This window comes from Moschus berezovskii, chromosome 2 (assembly GCF_049115385.1).
Source record: "Moschus berezovskii isolate FMDL1 chromosome 2, NW_MosBer_1.0, whole genome shotgun sequence".
Classification (NCBI taxonomy): domain Eukaryota; kingdom Metazoa; phylum Chordata; class Mammalia; order Artiodactyla; family Moschidae; genus Moschus; species Moschus berezovskii.
In genome coordinates this window covers 121,135,054-121,160,984 of record NC_142461.1, presented here as the reverse complement: position 1 = coordinate 121,160,984, position 25,931 = coordinate 121,135,054, and the positions used below count along the sequence as shown (strand labels likewise).

Sequence of the window (25,931 nt, the reverse complement as noted above, 5' to 3'; positions counted from 1 at the left end):
TATGGATGTGATAGTTGGACTATAAAGAAAATTGAGCGCCAAAGAATTGATGCTTTTGAACTGAGGTGCTGAAGAAGACTCTTTGAGAGTCCCTTGGACTGAAAGGAGATCCAACCAGTCCATCCTAAAGGAGACCAGTCCTGTTGAAGCTGAAACTCCAATACTTTGGCCACCTCATGCGAAGAGCTGATTCGTTGGAAAAGACCCTGATGCTGGGAAAAATTGAGGGCAGGAGGAGAGGGGACAACAGAGGATGAGATGGCTGGATGGCATCACCGACTCGATGGACATGGGTCTGGGTGGACTCCAGGAGTTGGTGATGGACAGGGAGGTCTGGCGTGCTGCGGTTCATGGGGTTGCAAAGAGTTGGACATGACTGAGTGACTGAACTGAGATAGCATATTAAAAAGCAGAGACATTACTTTGTCAACCTAGTCAAGGCTATGATTTTTCCAGTGGTCACGTATGGATGTGAGAGTTGGACTATAAAGAAAGTTGAGCACCAAAGAATTGATGCTTTTGAACTGTGGTGTTGGAGAAGATCTTGAGAGTCCCTTGGACTGCAAGGAGATCCAACCAGTCCATCCTAAAAGAGATCAGTCCTGGGTGTTCATTGGTAGGACTGAGGTTGAAGCTGAAACTCCAATACTTTGGCCACCTGATATGAAGAGCTGACTCACTGGAAAAGACCCTGATGCTGGGAAAGATTGAGGGCAGGAGGAGAAGGGGACGACATAGGATGAGATGGTTGTATGGCATCACTGATTCGATGGACATGGGTTTGGGTGGACTCCAGGAGTTGGTGATGGATAGGAAGGCTTGGTGTGCTGCCTTCATGGGGTTGCAAAGAGTTGGACACGACTGAGCGACTGATCTGAACTGAACTAGTAAACTGCAAAGCTAACATGTCTTTCTTTTTTTGTAGGCATGTGATAAACATCTATTGTTTTTCATTTTTGCAAAGTTTTTTGGAACAAAACTTATTTTTCATCTCCAAAGACATTTTGGGCCCCAAAAGAGCCCTTAATCCTTAGGTCTGTGCCTGCAGTAATTACTGGATAAAATAAGCTTATCTCTTTTTGGTGTATGTAAAGCTTATTATTTGACAATAATATCATCACCAGTGAGCATCTGCTTGTGGTTGGATTTGATCTGGTTTAAGGTTTCCTGAGCCAAGGTCCCAGAAACCCAGCTTATTTCTTCTTTAAGATACCAGTAGTTCTTGAGTTTTGCTTTAATTCCACATATAAATGTCATGTCAGCTTCTGAGGTCCTTCAGGGAAAGACATGATGTGTTTCTATGAGCTAACTTTTAGATTTTTCAAAGATTCCTTGGAGAACACTGTTTTGGATATTAAGCTGGATAGATAATGGATTAAATTAATATTACCAAGCACAGAAATGATTTTCTTTTATGTCATGTTTGGCAGCAGCAAAAAAACTAAATGCTTATAATCTGTTACAGTCTCACTGTCCTGGACACTGTCATGTTCATTCTGTCATTCAATCTTCCCCTCAAACCCTTTGAAGTAGATATGATAATCCCCAATTTACAACTGACAAATCTGAGACTCTAAGATTCAAGTGAATTGCCTAAGCCTGCGTAGGGTGAAAGTAAAATGCCACATGTCCCTAGGGTCAGGGCTACCAAGAAACACAAGAACAACTTTTTGATCTTTCTTATTTTGATAGAAGTGTCACAACATGTCTAAAATAAACTTTTTGTACTTAATTCAGTTCAGTCAGTTCAGTTCATTCGCTCAGTCGTGTCCGACTCTCCGTGACCCCATGAATCACAGCACGCCAGGCCTCCCTGTCCATCACCAACTCCCGGAGTTCACCCAAATTCATGTCCACAGAGTCGGTGATGCCATTCAGCCATCTCATTCTCTGTCATCCCCTTCTCCTCCCGCCACCAAACTTTCCCAGCATCAGAGTCTTTTCCAGTGAATCAACTCATCACATGAGGTGGCCAAAGTATTGCAGTATCAGCTTTAGCAAAAGTCCCTCCAATGAACACCCAGGATTGATCTCCTCTAGAATGGACTGGTTGGATCTCCTTGCAGTACAAGGGACTCTCAAGAGCCTTCTCCAACACCACAGTTCAAAAGCATCAATTCTTCGGCGATCAGCCTTCTTCATAGTCCAAGTCTCACATCCATACATGACCACGGGAAAAACCATAGCCTTGACTAGACGGACCTTTGTTGGCAAAGTAATGTCTCTGCTTTTTAATATACTATCTAGGTTGGTCATAACTCTCCTTCCAAGGAGTAAGCGTCTTTTAATTTCATGGCTGCAATCAGCATCCGCAGTGATTTTGGAGGCCCAAAAAATAAAATCTGACACTGTCTCCACTGTTTTTCCATCTATTTCCCATGAAGTGATGGGACCAGATGCCATGATCTTTCTTTTCTGAATGTTGAGCTTCAAGCCAACCTTTTCACTCTCCTCTTTCACTTTCATCAAGAGGTTTTTGAGTTCCTCTTCACTTTCTGCCATAAGGGTGGTGTCATCTGCATATCTGAGATTATTGCTGTTTCTCCTGGCAATCTTGATTCCAGCTTCTGCTTCTTCCAGCACAGCATTCCTCATGATATACTCTGCATATAAGTTAAATAAGCAAGGTGACAATATACAGCCTTGACGTACTCCTTTTCCTATTTGGAACCAGTCTGTTGTTCCATGTCCAGTTCTGACTGTTGCTTCAAGACCAGCATACAGGTTTCTCAAGAGGCATGTCAGGTGGTCTGGTATTCCCATCTCTTGAAGAATTTTCCAGTTTATTGTGATCCACACAGTCAAAGGCTTTGGCATAGTCTATGAAGCAGAAATAGATGGTTTTCTGGAACTCTCTCGCTTTCTCCATGATCCAGTGGATGTTGGCAATTTGATCTCTGGTGCCTCTGCCTTTTCTAAAACCTGCTTGAACATCTGGAAGTTCACGGTTCACATATTGCTGAAGCCTGGCTTGGAGAATTTTGAGCATGACTTTACTAGCGTGTGAGATGAGTGAAATTGTGTGGTAGTTTGAGCATTCTTTAGCATTCCCTTTCTTTGGGATTGGAATGAAGACTAATCTTTTCCAGTCCTGTGGCCACTGCTGAGTTTTCCAAATCTGCTGGCATAATGAGTGCAGCACTTTCTCAGCATCATCTTTCAAGATTTGAAATAGCTCAACTGGAATTCCATCACCTCCACTAGCTTTGTTCGTAGTGATGCTTTCTAAGGCCCACTTGACTTCACATTCCAAGATTTCTGGCTCTAGGTCAGTGATCACATTATCGTGACTATCTTGGTCGTGAAGATCTTTTTTGTACAGTTCTTCTGTGTATTCTTGCCACCCCTTCTTAATATCTTCTGCTTCTATTAGGTCCATACCATTTCCGTCCTTTATCGAGCCCATCTTTGCATGAAATGTTCCCTTGGAATCTCTAATTTTCTTGAAGAGATCTCTTGTTTTTCCTATTCTGTTGTTTTCCTCTATTTCTTTGCATTGATCACCGAGGAAGGCTTTCTTATCTCTCCTTGCTATTCTTTGGAACACTGCATTCAGATGCTTATATCTTTCCTTTTCTCCTTTGCTTTTCGCTTCTCTTCTTCTTACAGCTATTTGTAAGGCCTCCTCAGACAGCCATTTTGCTTTTTTGCATTTCTTTTCCATGGGGATGGTCTTGGTCCCTGTCTCCTGTACAATGTCACGAACCTCCGTCCAGAGTTCATCAGGCACTCTATCTATCAGATCTAGTCCCTTAAATCTATTTCTCACTTCCACTCTATAATCGTAAGGGATTTGATTTAGGTCCTATCTGAATGGTCTAGTGGCTTTCCCTACTTTCTTCAATTTCAGTCTGAATATGGCAATAAGGAGTTCATGATCTGAGCCACAGTCAGCTCCTGGTCTTGTCTTTGCTAACTGTATACAGCTTCTCCATCTTTGGCTGCAAAGAATATAATCAATCTGATTTCAGTGTTGACCATCTGGTGATGTCCATGTGTAGAGTCTTCTCTTGTGTTGTTGGAAGAGGGTGTTTGCTATGACCAGTGCATTCTCTTGACAAAACTCTATTAGCCTTTGCCCTGCTTCATTCCGTGCTCCAAGGCCAAATTTGCCTGTTACTCCAGGTGTTTCTTGACTTCCTACTTTTGCATTCCAGTCCCCTATAATGAAAAGGACATCTTTTTTGGGTGTTAGTTCTAAAAGGTCTTGTAGGTCTTCATAGAACCATTCAACTTCGGCTTCTTCAGCGTTACTGGTTGGGGCATAGGCCTGGATTACTGTAATATTGAATGGTTTGCCTTGGAAACGAACTAAATCACTCTGTCATTTTTATGATTGCATCCAAGTACAGTATTTCGGACTCTTTTGTTGACCATGATGGCTACTCCATTTCTTCTAAGGGATTCCTGCCCACAGTAGTAAATATAATGGTCATCTGACTTTGTTTTTTTGGGCTCAAAAATCACTGCAGATGCTGATTGCAGCCTTGAAATTAAAAGACGCTTACTCCTTGGAAGGAAAGTTATGACCAACCTTAATAGCATATTAAAAAGCAGAGACATTACTTTGCCAACAAAGGTCCGTCTAGTCAAGGCTATGGTTTTTCCCGTGGTCATGTATGGATGTGAGAGCTGGACTGTGAAGAAAGCTGATCGCCGAAGGATTGATGCTTTTGAACTGTGGTGTTGGAGAAGACTCTTGAGAGTCCCTTGTACTGCAAGGAGATCCAACCAGTCCATTCTAAAGGAGACTGATCCTGGGTGTTCATTGGAAGGACTGATGTTAAAGCTGAAACTACAATACTTTGGCCACCTCATGCGACAAGTTGACTCACTGGAAAAGACTCTGATGCTGGGAAAAGCTGGGGGCGGGAGGAGAAGGGGACGACCGAGAATGAGATGGCTGGATGGCATCACCAACTCTGTGGACATGAGTTTGAGTGAACTCTGGGAGTTGGTGATAGACTGGGAGGCCTGGCGTGCTGTGATTCATGGGGTCGCAGAGAGTCGGACACGACTGAGCAACTGAACCGAACTGAGTTAAATTCACCCATTCCAGTCCATTTTAGTTCACTGATTCCTAGAATGTCAGTGTTCACTCTTGCCATCTCCTGTTTGACCACTTCCAATTTGCCTTGATTCATGGACCTAACATTCCAGGTTCCTATGCAATATTGCTCTTTACAGCATCGGACCTTGCTTCTATCACCAGTCACATCCACAACTGGGTATTAGTTTTGCTTTGGCTCCATCCCTTCATTCCTTCTAGAGTTATTTCTCCACTGATCTCCAGTAGCAGACTGGGCACCTACCGACCTGGGGAATTCCTCATTCAGTATCCTATGATTTTGCCCTTTGATACTGTTCATGGGGTTCTCAAGGCAAGTATACTGAAGTGGTTTGCTATTCCCTTCTCCAGTGGACCACATTTGGCTGTGGTCCATGTGATCAGATCGACTAGTTTCCTGTGATTATGATTTCAGTGTGTCTGCCCTCTGATGCCCCCTCACAATACCTACCATCTTATTTGGGTTTCTCTCACCTTGGGCGAGGGATATCTCTTCACAGCTGCTCCAAGAAAGCGCAGCCGCTGCACCTTACCTTGGACGTGGGGTATCTCCTCAAGTCCGCCCCCCTGACCTTGAACGTGGAGTAGCTCCTCTCGGCCCTCCTGCGCCCGCGCAGCCACCACCTATTTGACGTGGGGTAGCTCCTCTCGGCTGCCGGCCCTGGCCTCAGGCGTGGGGTAGCTCCTCTCGGCCGCCCCTGTTTGCATGGTCTGCGCCGCCGGGGCCCGGCGTCCCCCGCGTCTGCACCGCCGGGGCCCGGCGTCCCCCGCGTCTGCTGCCATTAAATGTGTGAGTGACTGTTAGCACACCTGTGAACAATTGTAGAAAGCAATTAATTCAATCTTACTCCTAAAGCAGTTGTAACTAGAGGTAGTAAAATGTGGCACAAAGAGAAGTCTGGAATTTCAAGCAGCACTTCCTTGCTCCCATGTTTCTGCGGTAGCTTTGCCTGCCTTTGTAATTCAAGGACCACAGATCTTTATCCATCAGAATGGATTGTTTGGGTCAGCACATTCTTTCCTTTGCAATTCCTGAATTTGCTTTTCTACTTCCCTATGTAAAAATAGCTCAATGATAAGCCTATATTTCAACTTTGAAACACTTTATGAGTGGAAGGGACTTTATAGATCTCATATTACTAGATATTACTGTGCTTGCTAAAATGCAGACTCCTTGAGAGCAGAGATTCTGTCGCACACATTGCTATAATCACAGTGCTTGAGTTGTGTTTAATACAGTAAGAACACACACACACAAATTTAATGGATTATAAGAGACATCAATTTTACTCTTTTCTGTCAGAAATGACTCTTACATTAGCCTTAAAAACTGTACCCATTTCTCAAATAACCCACAGTAAGTCCTTCCTTTGGTAACTTGTCCTATGGAGTATAAATAAAGTCCAACAACAACCACAGTTGTGTAGATGGAGATACTACCTGAGTTTTACACACATCCTAGTCTAGGTTTCAGTTATAGAATACTGAGAATTTATTAGGAGTTTATATGGACCATCATCTCGAAAAGTACAGGAACCAGAACTTCTTGTTGGTCACCACTAGTTAGCCATCGTCTAGTACAATGCCTGGCAAAAGTCACCACTCAATAAGCAATGTTTGTTGAGTAAATAAGCAATGATAGAATCCCAAATTATAATAATTTGGCACATTATTCAGCACTGAGCATATACTTAATTATTTATTGAGTTGCCTTGACTATAATGTTCAAAAAGAGAATCACCCCATGCATTCCAAAACTAAGTAGGCATTATACTTGAATTATCAGCTGTTTTGGATTATCTTTGGGACTCCTCTCCACTGTTAGGGTGATAAATTAAGATCTTACTGCATCAGCAAGCTCCCCAAATCTGAGTAGTATTTAGTTTCCACTGGGATAGCTTACTATATTACAACTATGGAAGATTTAATTTTAAAACTAATGCTTACCATAATACCATGTATTGTCCACTGTTGTTCACTAATCCAATGGCCTCTTTCCAGAGCAGTAAATTAGCTCTTTACTTACTGGTCTCTTCTTCCTTTTCTTTCCCTCTTTTCTTCCTTCCTTCTTAGCTTTGAATGACATATAAGGATGGACATGCCAAAAGCCAAGTATCTTGATAATGCTGCAAAGTCTAAAAATATCCAAGAACAGTGACTAGATAAGCAGCTTTGCAGCACACTTGACCTTATGTCTATAATATATATGGTCCACTTTCCCCGCTCTTGAACTCTCAGTTTTGCACCAGGTCAACATGACATAAGCTTCAAGATTCTATTTATTCACTCCCTCTAATTCCCATAAGAATTAAAGTGGTTTGATTTTGGTTCTAGCAAACCTAACAACACATTAACATGCTTCACGTTAGGTTGAATGAATCTAAGAGCATATATACATACACAGACTCACCATACACACACGTGCACAAACACATTTAAACCAGCTGGTGAGCACTGCAAATCAGAAAGATCACATGATATTTCTAGTCTTGCTTTGCTTTATGACTGGCCAGTTGCCTGTAACATAGTCTGTAATTGGGAATTATTTTTATGATATGTAACATGAAGCTAGTTGTTTCTGAATAAAGCAGTCAAACAGGATTCTGGCAGATAGTGTCTATAGTGGGAAAAGTAATACTGGCAATATGGATATCGCTGCTTAAGAAAATAAGACAAATGTTTAAGTATGTCACCTTGTTTATATAACTATATTACATAAGTTGTCCAGTATATTTCAGTGCTGTTTTGTGTTAATAAGTTAAAGTGTGTTAGTCACTCAGTCGTGTGCAACTCTTTGTGATCCCGTGGACTGTAGACCGCCAGGCTCCTCTCTCCATGGAATTCTCCAGATAAGAACACTGGAGTAGGTAGCCATTCTCTTCTCCAGGGGATCTTCCCAGCCCAAAGACTGAACCTGGGTCTTCCTGCATTGCAGGAAGATTCTTTACTTTCTGAGCCACCAGGGAAGCCCTGTTAATAAGTTAATCACAGCTCAGGAAATTGAAAATTCTAATGCATGGCCTTCCACAGCAGGGGACACTTTAATTACATACATAAACTTAAAATTTAAAATTTTAGTCTATTTTATTAAGAAAATTTTCTTTTTATTATCAACAAGACAATTTTCTTCCCTCTTAGTGAAGCTTTACAAATCTCTCAGCTGAACTATTATAAAGCTCTTTTGGTATGCTCTTTTGTATTTGAAATATCTCTTGCTTGAAATTAAATTCAGTCTTAAAATAGCAACTATATCATCTCCTAACTACTTCCCATTAGTAACAGCAAACTCCAGAGATTAGTAAGGCAGCTTTCATGTGCCTGAAAAAGAACCTTATGGATGATTTAAACAAAACACTTGGCTATTCAGTAAGGATCAGTGCATGTATATTTGTAAATATTAATCCCAGAAAAAAAAAAAGGAATCTGAAAAAGGAAATCATTACACTGTACAGGCTAAGTTTAAGTAAGCCAAGTTCAGATTTTGTCTTTCAACTATTATTTCTTGCGGGGCTGTAACACACAGCGCATTAACACTGGCCTAACTCTGCAAAGCACAAGTCGATTCTGGAGAAGACAGCATAAATTAACTCTCTTCATTGCTGAGGTTTTTAGACACTGATTCTTAAAAAAAATGAAGTCTTATGCATGAGATAAACTCCCTCATCTGTTTGTGATGATTGACAGGTCCATTTGGTTGATTGTAAGGGAACAGGCACCAGACCTGACTCAGGGCAGAGCCCTCCGGTTTGGAACGGTTTTGTATAATTGCCCACAGGTGTTTTCTATTGTTAAAAATTCTCCTCAGACTCGTATTTGCAGATAGTAGCATGGGAGACAAGGGCTCTTCCCCAAGCCTCAGCAGAGTTATTCTTTAAGTACGGTTGTTTCCTTGGTAAAGCCCCTTTTGAGATGCTAAACTTAGCACTGCCAATCAGAAGAACAGGTGGTCTGTGCCACTACCAAATAGGCCCCACTCCCATCATGCTTTCCCCGGACAACCAATCAGCCGGAGCCCTGCCCTGAGATGTGGGGCTGTCAGCAGATCTGGCAAATATAAGACCCGACCCGACCCTGGCTCTTGAGCAGTCGTGCATTCCCAGCCTCGCCTCGGGTGTAGGGATTGCATAGGAAAGCAAAACTACACAGTCTTGACTGTGTAGTTTTGTTTTTAAGTTAGAGGCTCACCGATTCATGTTGGAGATGGTCGAAAAAACCAACTCTAAATAGGACGTCGTTTCAGAAGCAACCTTGGGCTTAGTCCCACCCTTTTTGGGCACTCCTGAGAAATCAGGTGAGCAGCATCTTTTCCTTCTTATTAGTAGAGTCCCGTCCTCATTAGTTTCTAGCTCCCTACTAGCTTCGTGTGCTCAATGCCTGTAAAGGTGTTTATTGGACTCCTTGGTGCTAGTTCTGATCCGTTCTGCTTTTTAACTTCTGTTTTAAAACATGTGGACGCTTTTCTTTAAAAAGTTCAATGTTTTAGCATATCAGCAGTTAGTGATTCAAATTGTTTAAAAGCATTTAATCCTAAAAGTATTAAAAGCTGAGGTCTGAAATGATGTAAAATGTTTGCTTCTTTTATAGACTTTTTTTGTTGTTGAGAATGTTCAAGGTTATATTACTCAGTGATAAAGTGAGTCACACCAAGAATAGCTCTGATAAAACGCATGTGGTATCAGCTACACCCTGATGACTTTTTAAGGGAATCAACTGGTGAGGTATCAGTTGCAGGGCTGTGACAGAACACTTGCCTGCTGTCAGTCATCTGCTGAAGAGTTTATTTTGGGAGCATGACATTTTAGATGCATACCTTCAGCCCTAATTAGACAAAGGTCTCTCAAGACCAAGTGCTAAAGCAACAAATTTACCTAAATGATGGGAATAAAAGACCCATTTAGGCCAGTTAATTGCAATATATTCAGAAATTTTGAAAACAAGAAAAGCTATGTAATTGTTTTCTAAAACACTCAGAATTTCATTATGTGTTTTAATTTAACTCATTATCCAATTATATGATATGAAATAAATGTTGACGTTAAGGGCAAGAAGTAGTGTTTTAGAGACTTATTTCAAATTATGCCTTGATTTCTCATCTTCCTGAAATTAGATGACTAACTGTAAATGCCTATAAATACATAGGTATATAAATGGTGCAAGAATACAGCTATTTTTAGAAGATGCACTCACTTGGAAACAGAAATGTTAGCCACAAAAAATTGTTTTTGTGTCCTAAAGATGATATGCTACACTAAGGAGTTCTTGGCAACCATTTAAAAAAAAAATCCTGTTGGATATTATCAGAATTTTTCAAATATAAATGTTATTGTCTCAGAATTCTAGTTTTATTTTCTTTTTAACTTAAGTAAAAAGTTACAAGACAGTAATTATGACTAGAAAAATTATTTCTCCATAAGCTTTTAATTAATAGAGAATTGTATGGACACTAGTAGTGAAATAGTTGACAGCTGAGAATCTGCTTTTTTATGTCAGAATAGTGGAATTGAATAAGAAGGTATTTATGCATCAGAAAATTCTTCTCATGATCTCTAAAACTAATAGGCAAAATACTTTCTTCCACTTAACAAAAGAACTTAACTGCCAGTTTCATGTTATTTTCTTTGATTTTTTTAATATTTGTGCTATAAAAGCGTAGGTGCTTTCACTTCAGCTACACTTCACACCGACCTTCCATTTTTGCATTCTGGACATTTGTTCTTTATTAAGAACTCAAGTCAGTATTTTTCAGATCTGTAATGAATTTTGGCCTACTCAGTTAAATTTAAACTTTGAATATTTGCATCAACAGTAGCAACATTTAGTGAACAATTATAATATGAAGAAATATTAAGAAATAAAATACACTGTGTGCTGTCTACAGAGGGTTTGTGCTTGGTTGACAAATCTTTCCAAAACTTTTCAAATAAGGAAATTATAAAGTTTAAACTTTTAGTTTTGGTTACTATTTTAAACATTCACTTGGATCACTTAAATTCATAATGCCTGAATCTATGTCAACTTTGTAAATAACAGTGAGTGAAAAATACTGGGAGGAAGGACATTTAAGAAAAATAATTCCTTCAGACATTGATGGGATGCAAAGATTCATTTTATACTTTTCACACGTTTCTTTTATTGTTTGTCATGATCCCTAGTTTTCTTCAGCTTTCCCTTTCTCCTGACTCTCTCCTAGGTTTCCCACCTTTCGTAAGACTGAAATTCCCTCTTTGACCACTAGCATACATTGCTTGCTCTGCTTGCTTCAATTTTTTTCCTCCATCTCCCCTTAGACTTGCTTACTTCTTTAAGCTGCAAATCAACTCAGAAGCCAAATTCAAGCCGCAAAAGAGAACGCTCTGGGCCCACAGATGATCTGAGAAGCAACCCATTTGGAAGATGTGTGTTTCTGCCATCGACAGAGTAGCTCCAGAATGGCCCTCAGTTGTAACCCTCTAATTTCTTTTCTCTTCCTTTCCAGAGTGCCTGAAAAGATGACAACTCAAGCACCGACGTTTACGCAGCCGTTACAAAGCGTTGTGGTACTGGAGGGTAGTACCGCAACCTTTGAGGCTCACATTAGTGGTAAGCTCACACATTCACATGTTCCTCTGTCTTCTGTGCCTCCTCTCTGTTAACTTTTTTGTAAACATTAAGCCCTGCTTTCACTTTGTGAAATTGACCCAACTCTATGGAAGGGTCAGTATAGAGTATACCATTCCCAGAGTGCTGACAAAATCTGACAGTATAATGGTTTGAAAATGTTTTATTCATATTTATAATTCTACAAAGCAAAATAATTAGCATTAGATTAAAGCTGTTGTCAGAATCCAGCTTCTGAGTAGGACCAAATTTGGTCATTCTATATTTGGATTCAGCTGCAGAGCCCGACTGGAAGCCAAGTACTCCAGACTGATAGGGGTCACTCATGGAGCTACTGGGCGAGTAGCCTGGTGCTGACTGTTCGTGTGTCTGAGCCTCTGGGGTTTCACATGGAAAATCACACGACAGCTGACTTCTCTCAAAGGCAGAACTTTCAATGATGAGCTAACTGCTATGCATTTCATTCTTTTATTGTCAATCTTTAAGTGACTCTCGTCAGTGAAAAGATTTTCCAGTCACTTTGAAATGACACTCCAAAATAATATATGCCACTCGTTTCACATATTAAAGAGAAACAAACACTAACCCTAGGATATATTTAATAGAAAATTCTTTTGTCTCATTTTTTTCCCCTTCTTTTTCTTCTTTATAACTCAGTTAAAGGATGATTTTGAAAATGGAAGATTTCTGGGACCTGTCATCATGTGACAAAATGGTGGTAGTCTATGAACCATATTGTAAATAATCTGAAAATTATTTCATCAACATTTTCTCCTTTTGTAGTATTATAATTGGTTATGTAAGATTATATGAATTAATTAAAAGTTGATGCTTGATGCACTTCCATGGTGCATGGTTCCTCTTTTTTTTTTTTAACTTTATGGCTTATAATAAAGATATAAAATAAGATTTCCTTTTCCTTTCTCTTTCCACATTTTGTTTTCTATTTTATGTGCCAATCTTATTCATAACTGAGTAACACTATTTAATAGTGCACAAATATCATATGTGATATTTTGACATAGTATCATATGATTTGACATAAATATCATTATCATTCTTCAGTTTCTATTGTACATGTATATAGAGACCCATTCAATTCCTCTCATACGTGACAAACTCTGACTGACTTCCAAATCATTTACTTACTCAGCTTGTAACACTAACTCTTGAACAAGCAGATCACATATGCCTTCACTGGGAAGTTCACCTGCTTGTGGAGTAATGAAATCAGGCTTCCTCATAGCTTCTTGTTCCTTCACACTTTATGCTAATAGAATTCTTAGGAAAATACCACTGAATATATTTGACACCCATGAATTCGTCAAATAAACTATTCTCTTGGCCATAGTGGGAGATTGACTAATGTAAAGACAACAAAATAAACTTTCTCTTGCTCATCTTCACTTCCTCAGTTGAAAGAGTTAGATCACCCGCCTTCATGCCAAAGGCAGAGTAAACCATGCTCTGAATTTGCCTCACGCTTCTGAATGCAGAATTTTAGTATATTTAAAACATCCAACCGTGTACATGTAGTCCCTAGTGCCACGGTCCATGGTGGGTGAAGAGAATTGTGCTTTCCTACCTGTGACTCCAAGTATCCATGTTGTTCTGAAAGACTGGGTTCAGCTTCATCTCTTACTGTATGAGCGTGGAGTTTTTACCGAAGCGCGTTTGAAAGGCAGGAGAGGTCAGGCAGACTGTGTCCCCGTAACCACAGAGGAGGCAAAGAGATGAGCGTGTCCTCTTGTGCCTGTTACGCTGAACTTTCAGATCCCTTTGCTGCTTTTGTTCTTTATTTGCTTTTGAAGAGGACAGCAGTCACTTTTTTACCTCAGAATTTCCTTGGCTCTTCACTTTAATAAATCTCTTTTATGATTTTAATGATGTCTATTAAATTGCCTTAGATAGACCCCTGGGCAGGAGGGCAGGTGATGGCAGTTCTAACCCTCTGTATGCCACTGCTTGCTGAGGGACCTTGAAAGAATTATTGAGATTTTTTTGGCCTCAGTTTCCTCCCCTGTAAAATGAAGGTGCTGGCCTCTGTGTGAACCCACAGACCTTCCTAATGGTCTGCAACTTTGTACTTTTATCACACAGCTGTCAAATTTTCACTGTCATTGAATAGCATAACACTCTGGTTAGCTTTTATGGTTTAAGATAAGGGAGTGAATATAACAGGACAGAATAGAGGACTTGGCAGTGCCCCAAACATAAAGATGAATTCTTTGTTTCCTAGGTTTCCCAGTTCCTGAGGTGAGCTGGTTTAGGGATGGCCAGGTGATTTCTACTTCCACTCTGCCCGGCGTGCAGATCTCCTTTAGCGATGGCCGCGCTAGACTGATGATCCCCGCCGTGACAAAAGCCAACAGTGGACGATACTCCCTGAGAGCCACCAATGGATCTGGACAAGCGACTAGTACTGCTGAGCTTCTCGTGACAGGTAGGCAGGAAGGTCCTGCCCATCCCCTGAAACACGCCGCCCAGAAGGCATCTCCAGGATCTGGGGTTGGGGTTGTCCACCAAGAACTAGTGAGCACAAGCAGCTGAAATCCAGAGATGGGCTCACCGGATGCTGCATTGATAGCAAAATTGTCTGTCTTGTGGAGTTTAATTTTCCTGTAGAGTGGCTGAGAACTACCTCCTTTATGCATATATCAAGCACCTAAAAGTATACTAAGGAAAGGTTAAAGATGGTGTTTCTGAACAAGTAGGAAGACTTTTGCAGCCTTGTGTACACACCTACTAAGGAAATATGCATATCTCCAAGAATTCCCACTTTAACAGGCACCTGTGATTCTGATGCTAGTGATTCTGACACAGACTACCCACTTAAGAAGTACTCTAGGCTATGAGTTTTAATAATTCTTCACTTACTTTCTGTTTCTAAAATAATTGCACTGTAAGCATAGAAAAAGGGCAAATTCTTGTTTATGATTCAAGTGCATGACAGTTTCCCCATAAAATTTACCACCCAATCTTTATGGCCTCTGTATTTTTTCTCCATCCTTTACTTTGTAAGACATTAATACATAGAACATCACATTACTTTACATGTTACAGAACAATATCTTTCATGAACTGCATAACATTACATATGTTTATCCACTAAACTATGTGTTTAGCACTGTTTAAGTATAGGGCTGTCATTGACCAAAACAGAAGGAACACCAGGTGTGAACTTTAACTTTTATCCGGAAAATTAAGAAGGGACAATGCACAAGATTGACAGCATCTGCTATTGTTTATTACTCAAAAACATGTCAAAATTAACCCCATTCACCATTCACATTTATTTTATTAAAAACTTCCAACATAATTTAAAAAATCCGCTTTCTGTAGTATAACTAACATTAAAGTGTCATTATTTGGATTAACATTTTAAATGCAAGTAAATATTTGAGTTATTTGAATATTGATTAAGTTTGAACCAATTTAGGATTTTATATTTAAATTAAAATGTAATGATTCTGTAAGTTATAGGTATATCCAGCAAACCAACCATTGGAATTTATTTTAAGGCAACCTACTGAAATATGTAAAGTTACCTTAATGTGTTAAAAAGTGCTCGATGTGAAGTTGGGAGTAACTTTTGGAAAAATTCTCTAAAAATGTTATAACATGATAACATTTTTAAAATGTGGTGACCTAGAACAGCTAAACAAAACAAAGCAATAAAGTATGGTGGTGGGTGCCCTCTGCCACCTCCTGGCTCCACTCTTGCTGTCATCTGATGGGTGAGCTGGGCTCAAGGACAGTCAAGGATGTTTGAGTCATCGAGTCATGACCTGGTTTCGGAAACAGCTGTGATTACTTAAAAATAGCTTGTTGGGAGTACCCTGACTGACACTGGTCCTGATTTTCTTCCCTTCTGCTGCAGCGGAGACAGCGCCACCTAACTTCACTCAACGGCTGCAGAGCATGACTGTGAGACAAGGAAGCCAAGTGCGACTCCAAGTGAGAGTGACTGGAATCCCTACACCTGTGGTGAAGTTCTACCGGGACGGAGCCGAAATTCAGAGCTCCCTTGATTTTCAAATTTCACAAGAAGGCGAACTCTACAGCTTACTGATTGCAGAAGCATACCCAGAAGACTCTGGCACCTATTCAGTAAATGCAACTAATAGCGTTGGAAGAGCTACTTCCACTGCCGAATTACTGGTTCAAGGTATGCCTGGAGGTTGAGGAACAGGAGGTAGGAGAGGGGACATTTAGGACAGAGTGGGACCAGGGGTCCACCTGCCTCCCCTCTGAGGTCATGGAATACTGTGAGCTGAAATCAAAGCTGGCTTTCCAACACCCATGAAAAGGAGGAGTTTAGACTCATTGAAGCAATCTGTAATTCTTAACGCCACTAGAAATTAGAAAGTATTTCAGTTAAGTATTTTCAATTAATGCCAACATTTTCAAATTATTGGCAAATAATGAAATTTTAAAAAGGATTCTAAGTAGACTCATATCTAATAATAAATATTTTCTTTATTTAAACCTAACTTCTATTTATACAAGATCCAAATCTTACTGCAGTTTCCCCATGGGGATACCTAGAAAATCTTACTGACTTTGTAGTCAGAATTAACATAACCCGCTTAAGACCGGGTCCTTGTGCTCCTCCTAAGTATTTGTCTTTCCCTTCCTACAGGTGAAGAAGTAGTACCCGCTAAAAGGACAAAGACAATTGTTTCGACTGCTCAGATTTCAGAAACACGACAAACTCGAATTGAAAAGGTTTTCTTGAAATATACACTGTATATACTGCCTTTTAAATTGCTGCTTCACCAACTATTTCTCCTCACCATGGTCTTTGTTTTTCTCTTTGCAGAAGATTGAGGCCCACTTTGATGCCAGATCAATTGCAGCAGTTGAGATGGTCATAGATGGTGCCGCTGGGCAACAGCTGCCACATAAAACACCTCCAAGGATACCTCCTAAACCAAAATCAAGGTCTCCCACACCACCATCCATCGCTGCCAAAGCACAGTTGGCTCGACAGCAGTCCCCATCGCCGATAAGACACTCCCCTTCGCCTGTCAGACATGTGCGGGCACCGACTCCATCTCCTGTCAGGTAAAGCTTTTTAAAAGAGATCAGGTCATGATGCATTTTAAAATTAGGTTTAATCTGATAAGAAGAGATATAAAAGGAAGGAATAAGGAATGTTGTGTGTGATAAAAAGAGTTAAACCAAAAAGATATTGTTTATGATTTTTATAAATCTTTACTGTCCTCGGGTAAATTGGAAAACTTTATAAGCTCTAATTCTACATTCTAATTTGTATGCCGTTCAATATCTGCTCTAGGAGCTAAGAGAAAGCACAGTGAGATGAGAAGAGCACAGAATTTAAGGTTGGAAGCCCTGTGTTCAGTCTTCCTGATCACCGGCTAAAATGTGACTTACAGAATAATTGTAATAATAAAATATTAATATATATTGACCAGTTTCTCCGTCAGACATTTGATTGCACTCTGTGTATATTATCTCATTAAATAATCATAGCAACCTCTAGGAAGTATCACCCCTAATTTTTTAAATAGGTGACCAGAGTTAAAGAAGTTAAATTGCTTAAGGTCTTAGCCATGTCATTTGTAAATTATAGAGAATCATAGTAAGAATGATCTCAAGATGTGAGGGTTCAATGAGATAATTAGTTGAAGGTATCTTCTAAATGTGAATTATACAAATGTTATTATGCTCTAATAGTAAGTAAAACCTTCTAAACATTTTGCATATGCTTATGTTATTTTATCTAGAATATAAGCTGGATTTCTTTGCTTAGTTAATATGGAGGTATTTTAGAAAGTAAGCACGTATCATCAGAACTCAGTGTATAAGCAAGTGTAAACTATCCATAGCAAATTTGAACTTTTGGGATTTAGCTTAACATGCTGAGGGTTTTTTTGTTGTTGTTGTTGTTTTTTAATATGATAAACTAGTAAAAGTGGAAAGTTGTATTTTTTAAAAAAAACAAACCAGTGTTTCTTGACCAATTAAAAAAAATTTTAATGTAGAGAAAGTTCCCCTGCCAAGAAAAATTTTAAAAGATTAATAAGTTAATAGTTGATTCAAAAAATATTCAAACTTATTGTGATGTTACTGTCATCAAAAATGTAATATTGGTAAATAAATAGAATATACATGGGGAAGCAGAATAGAAGATCCAAAAAGTAATCCAGGTACCCAGGAAATTCAATTTTTAATCCAAGTGACTTTTCAGTTCAGTGGGGAAAAGAATATTTTGTAGTATGAAGAATGCTGGGCCAATTAGCTATCCATTTGGGAGAAAACAAATGTAAACCTGTGTCTCTCACCATTTACAAAATAAGTTTCATGTTGACCACAGAGCTAAGTTAAAAAAAAAATTAAAAAACAAGAAAATCTGAGAAAACATTTGTTGGGCAGAGCTTTTAAAAATAGATTTACAGATTCAACTACATAAAAACAAAAATTTGTATATGGCAAAAGCAAAATCATTGCTACACCAAATAGTGCATTTGGTAAAAAAAATATAAGGGTGCCTCTTCCTCAAGATATGTCATTGCTTCTGCCATAAAATATTAAAGCAAACACACAATGCCTGCAGTGTGACTAGTGCAAGTCTGGAAACCATGCATAACCTACACAACTGTACATGTTGATACTGGCTGAGACCCCATAAGAAATAAGCAAATACAAGCAGTAGATCTTGGGGAAAATATTTGCAACATTTCATGGCAAAGCTCTAAAATACCAGATGTATCAAGAACTTGCACAAACTAATTATTAAAGAAAAAAACAAGCAACACAAATGAAAAAAGTGGAAAATAACAAGTATTTCATACCAGAGGCAATGTCAATGTCCAGCAAATATATGGGAAAATGCTAGATATTTTCCAGTCTTTATTATAGTGCCCACTTTAAAAATTAAAGATACTGAGAAATACTAATATGAAGCCTTGACCAAAAAGCTCAGTGTCTGGCTGTCAAGTTTTGAAAGTGTTCTGTTTCAGGCTAACTCCCAAGTTTGCACACCACAGAATCACAAGACAGGCCAAACGTGATTTCTGGGAGACATATATTTAATCCTCATATATATTTAAAACCTCACCATATATTTAATCCAAGCCCAAGAGTCATTTAGAATTACAGAGTTTCCCTGATTCTGTGGAGCATTTTGACTGTCTTAGAAGTACTGAAAATTAATTAATAGCAATTCCAATTATTTAGCCCCCCAAATTTACTTTAAAATGATTAAGAAATTAAAATGTCAATTTCTGGAGAAAATAACGGTTATCCAGGATGGACAATTTCCTGAATCTTGATTTTTGTTGTAAAGTAAGGCAAACATATTTCACTGAATAAGGTGCATTATATCTCGCTGTGACCAGATGATTATTTTTTTTATTGTAAGAGCAGAAATAAGCACTTTCCTATAATGACTCAAATTACATTGATTTTCACAGTTACAGGCTTACCTGCAACCTGCTGCTAATCATTCATGTCATGCTAATCATGTCTTTAAGTCTATTTGAATTAGACCCATTTTACTAGGACGGCAAGAACAGGACGTAGGTCGAAAATTGGAAATACATGTCACTTTGCTTTTCTTCAATTAGTATAAACCATACATTATTCTAAACTGGTCTTTGTTATGTTCAAAGGCAGTCACTTTCAAAATAGAGACATGTTCCCCTAGATCTCCCTTTTGTTGATTACAGCTCCATTTATAAAATGTGAATTGATTTTCACCCAAAAAACCCTTCTTCAAGAAAATGATTAAGCATTTCTTCATGAAACTGGTCAATACTGTAATGTACTGTTAATTTACTCTACAATTTAGAGTAGATATCAACTGTACCTTGAGCCTTAATTAGAATAATTGCTTTATTTATGATTGATGTAAGTTAAATACCCTATGTAATGTCAGAATACATTTATAAACATTTTTCCTGTATGCAGAAGTAGTTAAATGCAATGATAAGGCAACACTGCCACCTAGAGGGAAAAGTATATTAAACCCTATCAATTAAAAATTAAATTATGAAATATTTCATCTTAAAATAGTTGACTGATGCCTGGAATTATTATTGTCAATTATAAGCTGTCATTGTTTTTTTTTTTTACTGTAGATAACTTTATTCAGTACCCAGATTCTTGAGCTAATGCTGTTGCATTTTGAACACAAATAAAAAATGATGAAAACAGTTTTGGAAGAGACTATCAGCTTAACCAAAAACTATATAATCCTTACTTTAGTTACTAAGTGATATCTGACTCTGTGAGACCCCATGGACTGTAGCCAGCCAGGCTCCTCTGTCCATGGGATTTCTCAGGCAAGGGTACTGGAATGGGTTGCCATTTCCTTTTCCAGGGGATCTTCTCAACTCAGGGATTGAACCCGAGTCTCCTAAATTGGCAGATGGATTCTTTACGACTGAGCCACCTAGGAATTATGGAATCCTTAGGTTTCAAATGATCCACTATAAGGATATTTAAAAGTTCAGAGTACAATACAATGAGTATGTGAGGGAAAACAAATGCAGAAGATATTTAAAACAGCAGTGCCCCACACTTTGACCAGAACAGTTCACAAAGCACAGCTGTACCCCTGGAATTCTGCAAAATGACCAATGAGAAAGCCTTGCAATTCACAAAGCATATGGGCACGATGAAGGCTGTGGGAAATCTTACAGGAAAATGAGAAAGGTTTATCTTGTTTTAACCTCAAGTTGCACAAGCATGTTGATTACAGAAATCTTGCTTCCTTCAACGCCTATTTGACAGCCCCTTCCCCCCCAGAATTGAGAGAACAGAGAAATGTAGAGTTATGTCACCATATTTTCAGTGCCCTTTCTTTGACTATATTTTGAGGAAACACCTTCTGCTGTCTTGACTTTTCTAAACATGAAATGGTAGGGCAGGGCACCGAATTCTTTAGGATTAAATCTGATTCTCATACAGAATTACAACAGATGAGTATAAGACTCACTGAAATTTTAAAACAAATTACTTTCAAGTACATTACTTTGTATAGGTTAAGAACCATACATGGCTCAATGCAGAGCCATGGATTTTAAAATCCTGCCTTAAACACTTCCAGATTTTTCTTCCTTCATTCAAATCTAATGACCCAGAGAGTAGTTCCTTGCTTGGCACTCTTTGACCTCTGCCATTTGACTTTCAGGTCCGTGTCTCCGGCGGGAAGGATTTCCACATCTCCCATCAGATCCGTTAAGTCTCCCTTACTTGTCCGGAAGGCTCAGACACCCACCATGCCCCCAGGCCCTGAAGTGCCTCCCCCTTGGAAGCAAGAGGGCTACGTGGCTTCATCTGAGGCTGAGATGAGAGAAACCAGGGTGACCAGTGCTACTCAGATCCGGACAGAGGAGAGATGGGAAGGGAGATATGGGATGCAGGAGCAAGTGACCATCAGCGGAGCTGCAGGTGCCGCTGCCAGCACTACCTTCGCAGCAGGAGCTGTCGCCGCTGGGGCTGCAGAGGTACTGCTAGAGCTTCCTCCTTCCTTTCCTGTTCTGGTTTCTCCCACCAGAATCCTGCCATGAAACACAGTCTGTATAGGTTGAAGGAAAATGCATATGAACGTAAGAATACAACAGAAAGTGAAAACCAAATTTGGCTTATGCTCTGTGAAAATGCTCTGCGTGCACGCATGCTAACATGCTAAGCCACTTTAGTCGTGTCTGACGCTTTGTGTCTCTATGGTCTGTAGCCCGCCAGGCTCCTCTGTCCATGGGATTCTTCAGGCAAGAATACTGGAGTGGGTTAGCATGCCCTCCTCCAGGGAATCATCCCAACCCAGGGATCAAACCCAGTTCTCTTATGTCTCCTGCATTGGCAGGCGGGCACTTTAGCACCAGTGAGACCTGGGAAGCTCCATAAAGCTGTGCTCTGTGAGATGTTTCTAAATGGAGATTTTAGCACCACATACCATATCTCTCTTAGCCATGATAGATGCTTATGCACATGTCTGTTTTACTCTTGATGACTTCGTGTCCACTGTGTTTTGCATTTTCTCCTGGGCATGTCATTTCAGAAAGTAATGTGCTTGCTCATTGCCAATCCAGGTGAAACAAGAAACTGACAAAAGTGCAGCTGTCGCCACTGTTGTCGCTGCTGTTGATATGGCCAGAGTGAGAGAACCAGTTACCAGCGCTGTAGAGCAGACTGCTCAGAGGACACCCACGACTGCCGTGCACATCCCACCTGCTCAAGAACAGGTGGGTGTGGGGCCGTGCAGGCCGAGCTTTGTGTGCAGACTTCCCAGGTTGAACCAGTCTTCAGATCGTTTTCAGGATTGAGCCCTCTGTGGCCCAGGCTTTTAGGACATTCTGAGCTGGTGGTCTGAGACCAGAGGTGTTCAGGATATAAATACACTGTTTCAGGTCTCTGTCAGGCAGCTCGGCAGGTAAGAGGTACCTCTCGGGAGGTCAGACAAGGTATCTAAAACATGGGGGCACTCCTGAGTTAAGACTAGTAAAGGGTGGCTGAGACGTGAAGCTGAGCAAACAAGGTACATGGCACTTGGAGCTATAGTTCCAAAACGGTCCATCCAGAGCTCACTCTTTCCAGGATCCAGGCAGGCAAACCATTATTTGAGGGCTGCCATTATGTTTCTCTAAGCTTTCCCTAAAGAGCTTTGCTTTCACTTTCCTCAAAACCTATGTGACATTTGATTCATAGCTGAAAGGTGTTATAAATCCAAGATAATTTCCTACCTCATATTTGAATAGATTTTCTGTTATAGTTTAAAATCACTCTAGCTTTCCTCCTTATCCTCTCCTGTGTGACATTTATGTCTTTATCCTGATTTATCATTGTAACTTTTTATATAAGGCACATTACAGTGTTTCTTTTCTCTCCCCTTTGAAAATCAGATAAGAAAGGAGGCAGAGAAGACTGCTGTAACTAAGGTGGTAGTGGCCGCCGATAAAGCCAAAGAACAAGAATTAAAAGCCAGAACCAGAGAAGTAATTACGACAAAACAAGAGCAGGTGCACGTAACTCATGAACAGGTGAAAATGGTTTTTGTTATGAAATTGTTGCCGTTGTTATCAGTGTCAACCCAGATTAATGCTATTTACAAGGAAAGGTGTTTTGTGGGCAACATGGTTGTTTCACAACATGGTTGTGTCCCTGGGTACTAGATACCAAAGTCTCTTAGAGTCCCCAAATGCTTCCCTTGTGTAGACAAAAGGGGGCTCTGGGAACACACACTGGAAGTAGAAACAGGGGTCTCTTCTACACTGACGTGGAGATGCACCGACTACCTATGAGACTCTGAGGGAGGGAGAAGTAGATGCTGAAGTAGGAAGTGGGAAGAGTGGTAAAGGACACCGAACCCACAGTGCTTTGAAAATAGCTTCACAACTGCTTCCTGACTCTTTGGAAAAACATTTGAGCATGGATTTGAAATGAGGTAGAGAATCTGGCCCTCTCAGGTCAAATGACCAGAAGAAAAATGAAAAAGCCCCATGATTGGAGGCATTCAGGAGCAGATTAGATAAGACCACCTGATAGGGCTGTTGGCCAGCACTGCCAATTGTCAGTTGGGTGGTTTGGGAAGATAACTTTCAAGCCTCTTTTAACCCTGAGATCCTGAATTTCAGTGATGATGGCTGAAAATGACGAAGAGGAAAATGGGGGAAACTGCCCCTGCCCCACTTTTCCCTCGCATATACCTTAAGTGTCCAGATCCAAACACAGTCTTTTCTGGGCTTCCCAGGTGGCACTAATGGTAAAGAACCCACCTGTCAGTGGAGGAGACTTAGACGTGGGTTTGATCCCTGGGTGGGGAAGATCCCCTGGAGAAGGAAATGGCAACACACTCCAGTATTCTTGCCTGGGAAAATCCCATGGACAGAGGAACCTGGCAGGCTATAGTCGATAGGGTTGTAAAACGTTGGACACAACTGAAGCAACTTAACTCATAAGGGTTTGGAAAACATTTTACCTGGGATATGGACAAACGTGTTCTTCCCATATTGTCTCAGTTTTAGAAAGATTAAGTCTTGATATTCCAAACCTTCATAATATTTAGGACGTTTTTCAAAGCAAATGCAAAACTATTGTATAAATGTGGATTACAAATCATCTATGTTTGATTTTTCATTTATAAAATTAAAGAATCAGACAGTATTACTTGTAAAGTCTTCCATTCTAATAGCCTGTGCTCTAGGATTTCCTTTAGATGACAGAGTGGCACAGAATAATACTGCACATATGCATTTATAAAAATTGGAAGTCTTTTTAAAGAAGACTACACTCTCTAATTCAAAGCAAAAGGTGTTGAATCCATTGTTTTTTCCTCTAAGCAGCGTAACTTATGGTTTAAACAAAGAACATGACACTATTAATGAAAATGAGATCATTTTATTTAGTGGGCTCTCTGGAAAAGGACTTCTTTAATTTCTTATTTTGTTATATTTATTAAACATTATGTCAGCTTTTGTTAGAGATCAGCAGACAATAAGGTTTGTTTTTATTGTTGATTTCAGATAAGAAAAGAAACTGAAAAAGCATTTGTACCAAAAGTAGTAATTTCAGCAGCTAAAGCCAAAGAACAAGAAACTAGAATAACTGGAGAAATTACTACAAAACAAGAACAAAAACAAATAACTCAAGAAACAGTAAGTCCAGTTTTGTAAATGCCTTGTAATCTGTTGACAAATATCACATCCCAGACAGCTACATGTTCCTTCTAACCAAAACCTCTAAGTGGAGGAATCTTCTGTATATATTTTCTTTTTGTTGTTTCTCTATGTCTAGTGTTGAAATTCTTTCATGATGGAAATTCTGCTCTCATTGCATAATTTTCCACTCAACTGATCAGTTTCAAGATTATCTATCGACTAGAATAGTTTGGGGCACATCAATGACGTTTCTAGAGCACACTTAACCAGAAGGTAGTGATCACTCCAGCCCAGTTACCCACTGGTACAATCAGTTTTTCCATTCATAGCCCAAGCCTTTGGCACTTAAACTGTAATTCACAGACTTTACATAGTTGTAAGACATGCATGCATGTCCACCCCCCCACCCCCATACACACATACACCAGCCATGAACACTTCAACTAAATATCAAGTGAAAGTGAGGAATTTCAACATCAGGGAAAACCAGTACTTGTAAAAAAGTGAATTCCTGGTTGATCAGCAGTGACCCAGAAGTGTTTGCTGGTTTTATGCCATAGAGCCAAGTTAGAAAAACCTCAATGTCACCAAAATCAACTTCTCTCCCATGTAATGAATCAAGCCTTAAAGGGTCTAGGAAGAGGCCCTTTCTTGTTCAAGTAGATTCTTTCATGTTCAAGTAGATTTCAGTGACATTGAGGTTGTTCCAACTTGGCCAGCCTCTCTTAATCTCAAGCTCTTTGTTGATCTCAGAACTACCTTTTTTCAAAGGTGCAACTCAGACTTAAAAGGCTGGTCAGAGGCCATTGGATGAACTTTTCTCTCCTTACAGTGAGTGAGAGAGTTTGAATGCACAAGAACCTAAGTTGCATAATCAAGAGCATAGAAATCCTTGTTGCCATTGCAAGACTGATAACTGACAAGTTCAATAACAGTAGTTGTTTAGCCATTTGCCAGTGAGTACTCACTAAGTTCCCTAATGTGTCAATATATCTCAAAGATGAGAACTTTTCAGTTTCTAAGACAATTTACTAAGGGGCAGGTGGGCAGAAAAGAAGTCCATTTCTGGGTGTTAAACACAAGTGTAGGCCCTTAAAACAGAACTGTGGTATTTCCTCTCTCACCACTAAACACTCTGTATCCTCCTGAATGTTACAAAATTAACTCGCCGTTTCTCCTGTGCCTTTTGAAACTCAAACCTTTACTTTGCTCTGAAAATCAGATAATACAGAAAGCTGAGACAGCTGCTGTATCCATGGTGGTAGTTGAAACTGCCAAGCCCACAAAACTAGAAACAATTCTGGGAACCCAAGAAGAAATTGTCACACAAGAAGATCAAATGCCCATAACTCATGAAAAGGTGACAGTTCTTGCTGGTGTGAAATTCACTCTTGTTTCATTCCGTTTACAAGCCACCCACATTTTCATCCTGGGTCTTGAAATGATCACTTTTTCACCTTCTCCTCTTCTTATAACTTATACAGGAAACTTCACAATCTCTCAAGAACCTTTTGCTATCTGTCTAGCTTTCACCGCCACTTTCCATTCCTAACTTTTGTATTTCCTTTGGATTGTTACTAATATAATATTATAATTCATTTTAATATTTAACATGTTTCTATTGAAGATTCCAGTGTACA

At 39.6% G+C, this 25,931-nt stretch overlaps 1 protein-coding gene across 31 annotated transcripts in view; it reads left to right on the top strand.

Moving 5' to 3' along the window:
• Window positions 1-9,138: 9,138 nt before the first annotated feature.
• Window positions 9,139-25,931, top strand: part of TTN (titin) — a 276,712-nt gene continuing 259,919 nt past the window's right edge. For all 31 annotated transcript variants that reach the window (XM_088830575.1, XM_088830572.1, XM_088830570.1 and 28 more), the window contains exons 1-10: window positions 9,139-9,359; window positions 11,544-11,647; window positions 13,905-14,108; window positions 15,546-15,833; window positions 16,308-16,393; window positions 16,488-16,732; window positions 20,826-21,141; window positions 21,727-21,879; window positions 22,537-22,674; window positions 24,157-24,288. In XM_088830575.1, the coding sequence (XP_088686701.1) occupies window positions 11,557-11,647; window positions 13,905-14,108; window positions 15,546-15,833; window positions 16,308-16,393; window positions 16,488-16,732; window positions 20,826-21,141; window positions 21,727-21,879; window positions 22,537-22,674; window positions 24,157-24,288 (1,653 nt within the window). In that variant the 5' untranslated portion in view covers window positions 9,139-9,359; window positions 11,544-11,556. The remainder of the gene's footprint in view (window positions 9,360-11,543; window positions 11,648-13,904; window positions 14,109-15,545; window positions 15,834-16,307; window positions 16,394-16,487; window positions 16,733-20,825; window positions 21,142-21,726; window positions 21,880-22,536; window positions 22,675-24,156; window positions 24,289-25,931) is intronic.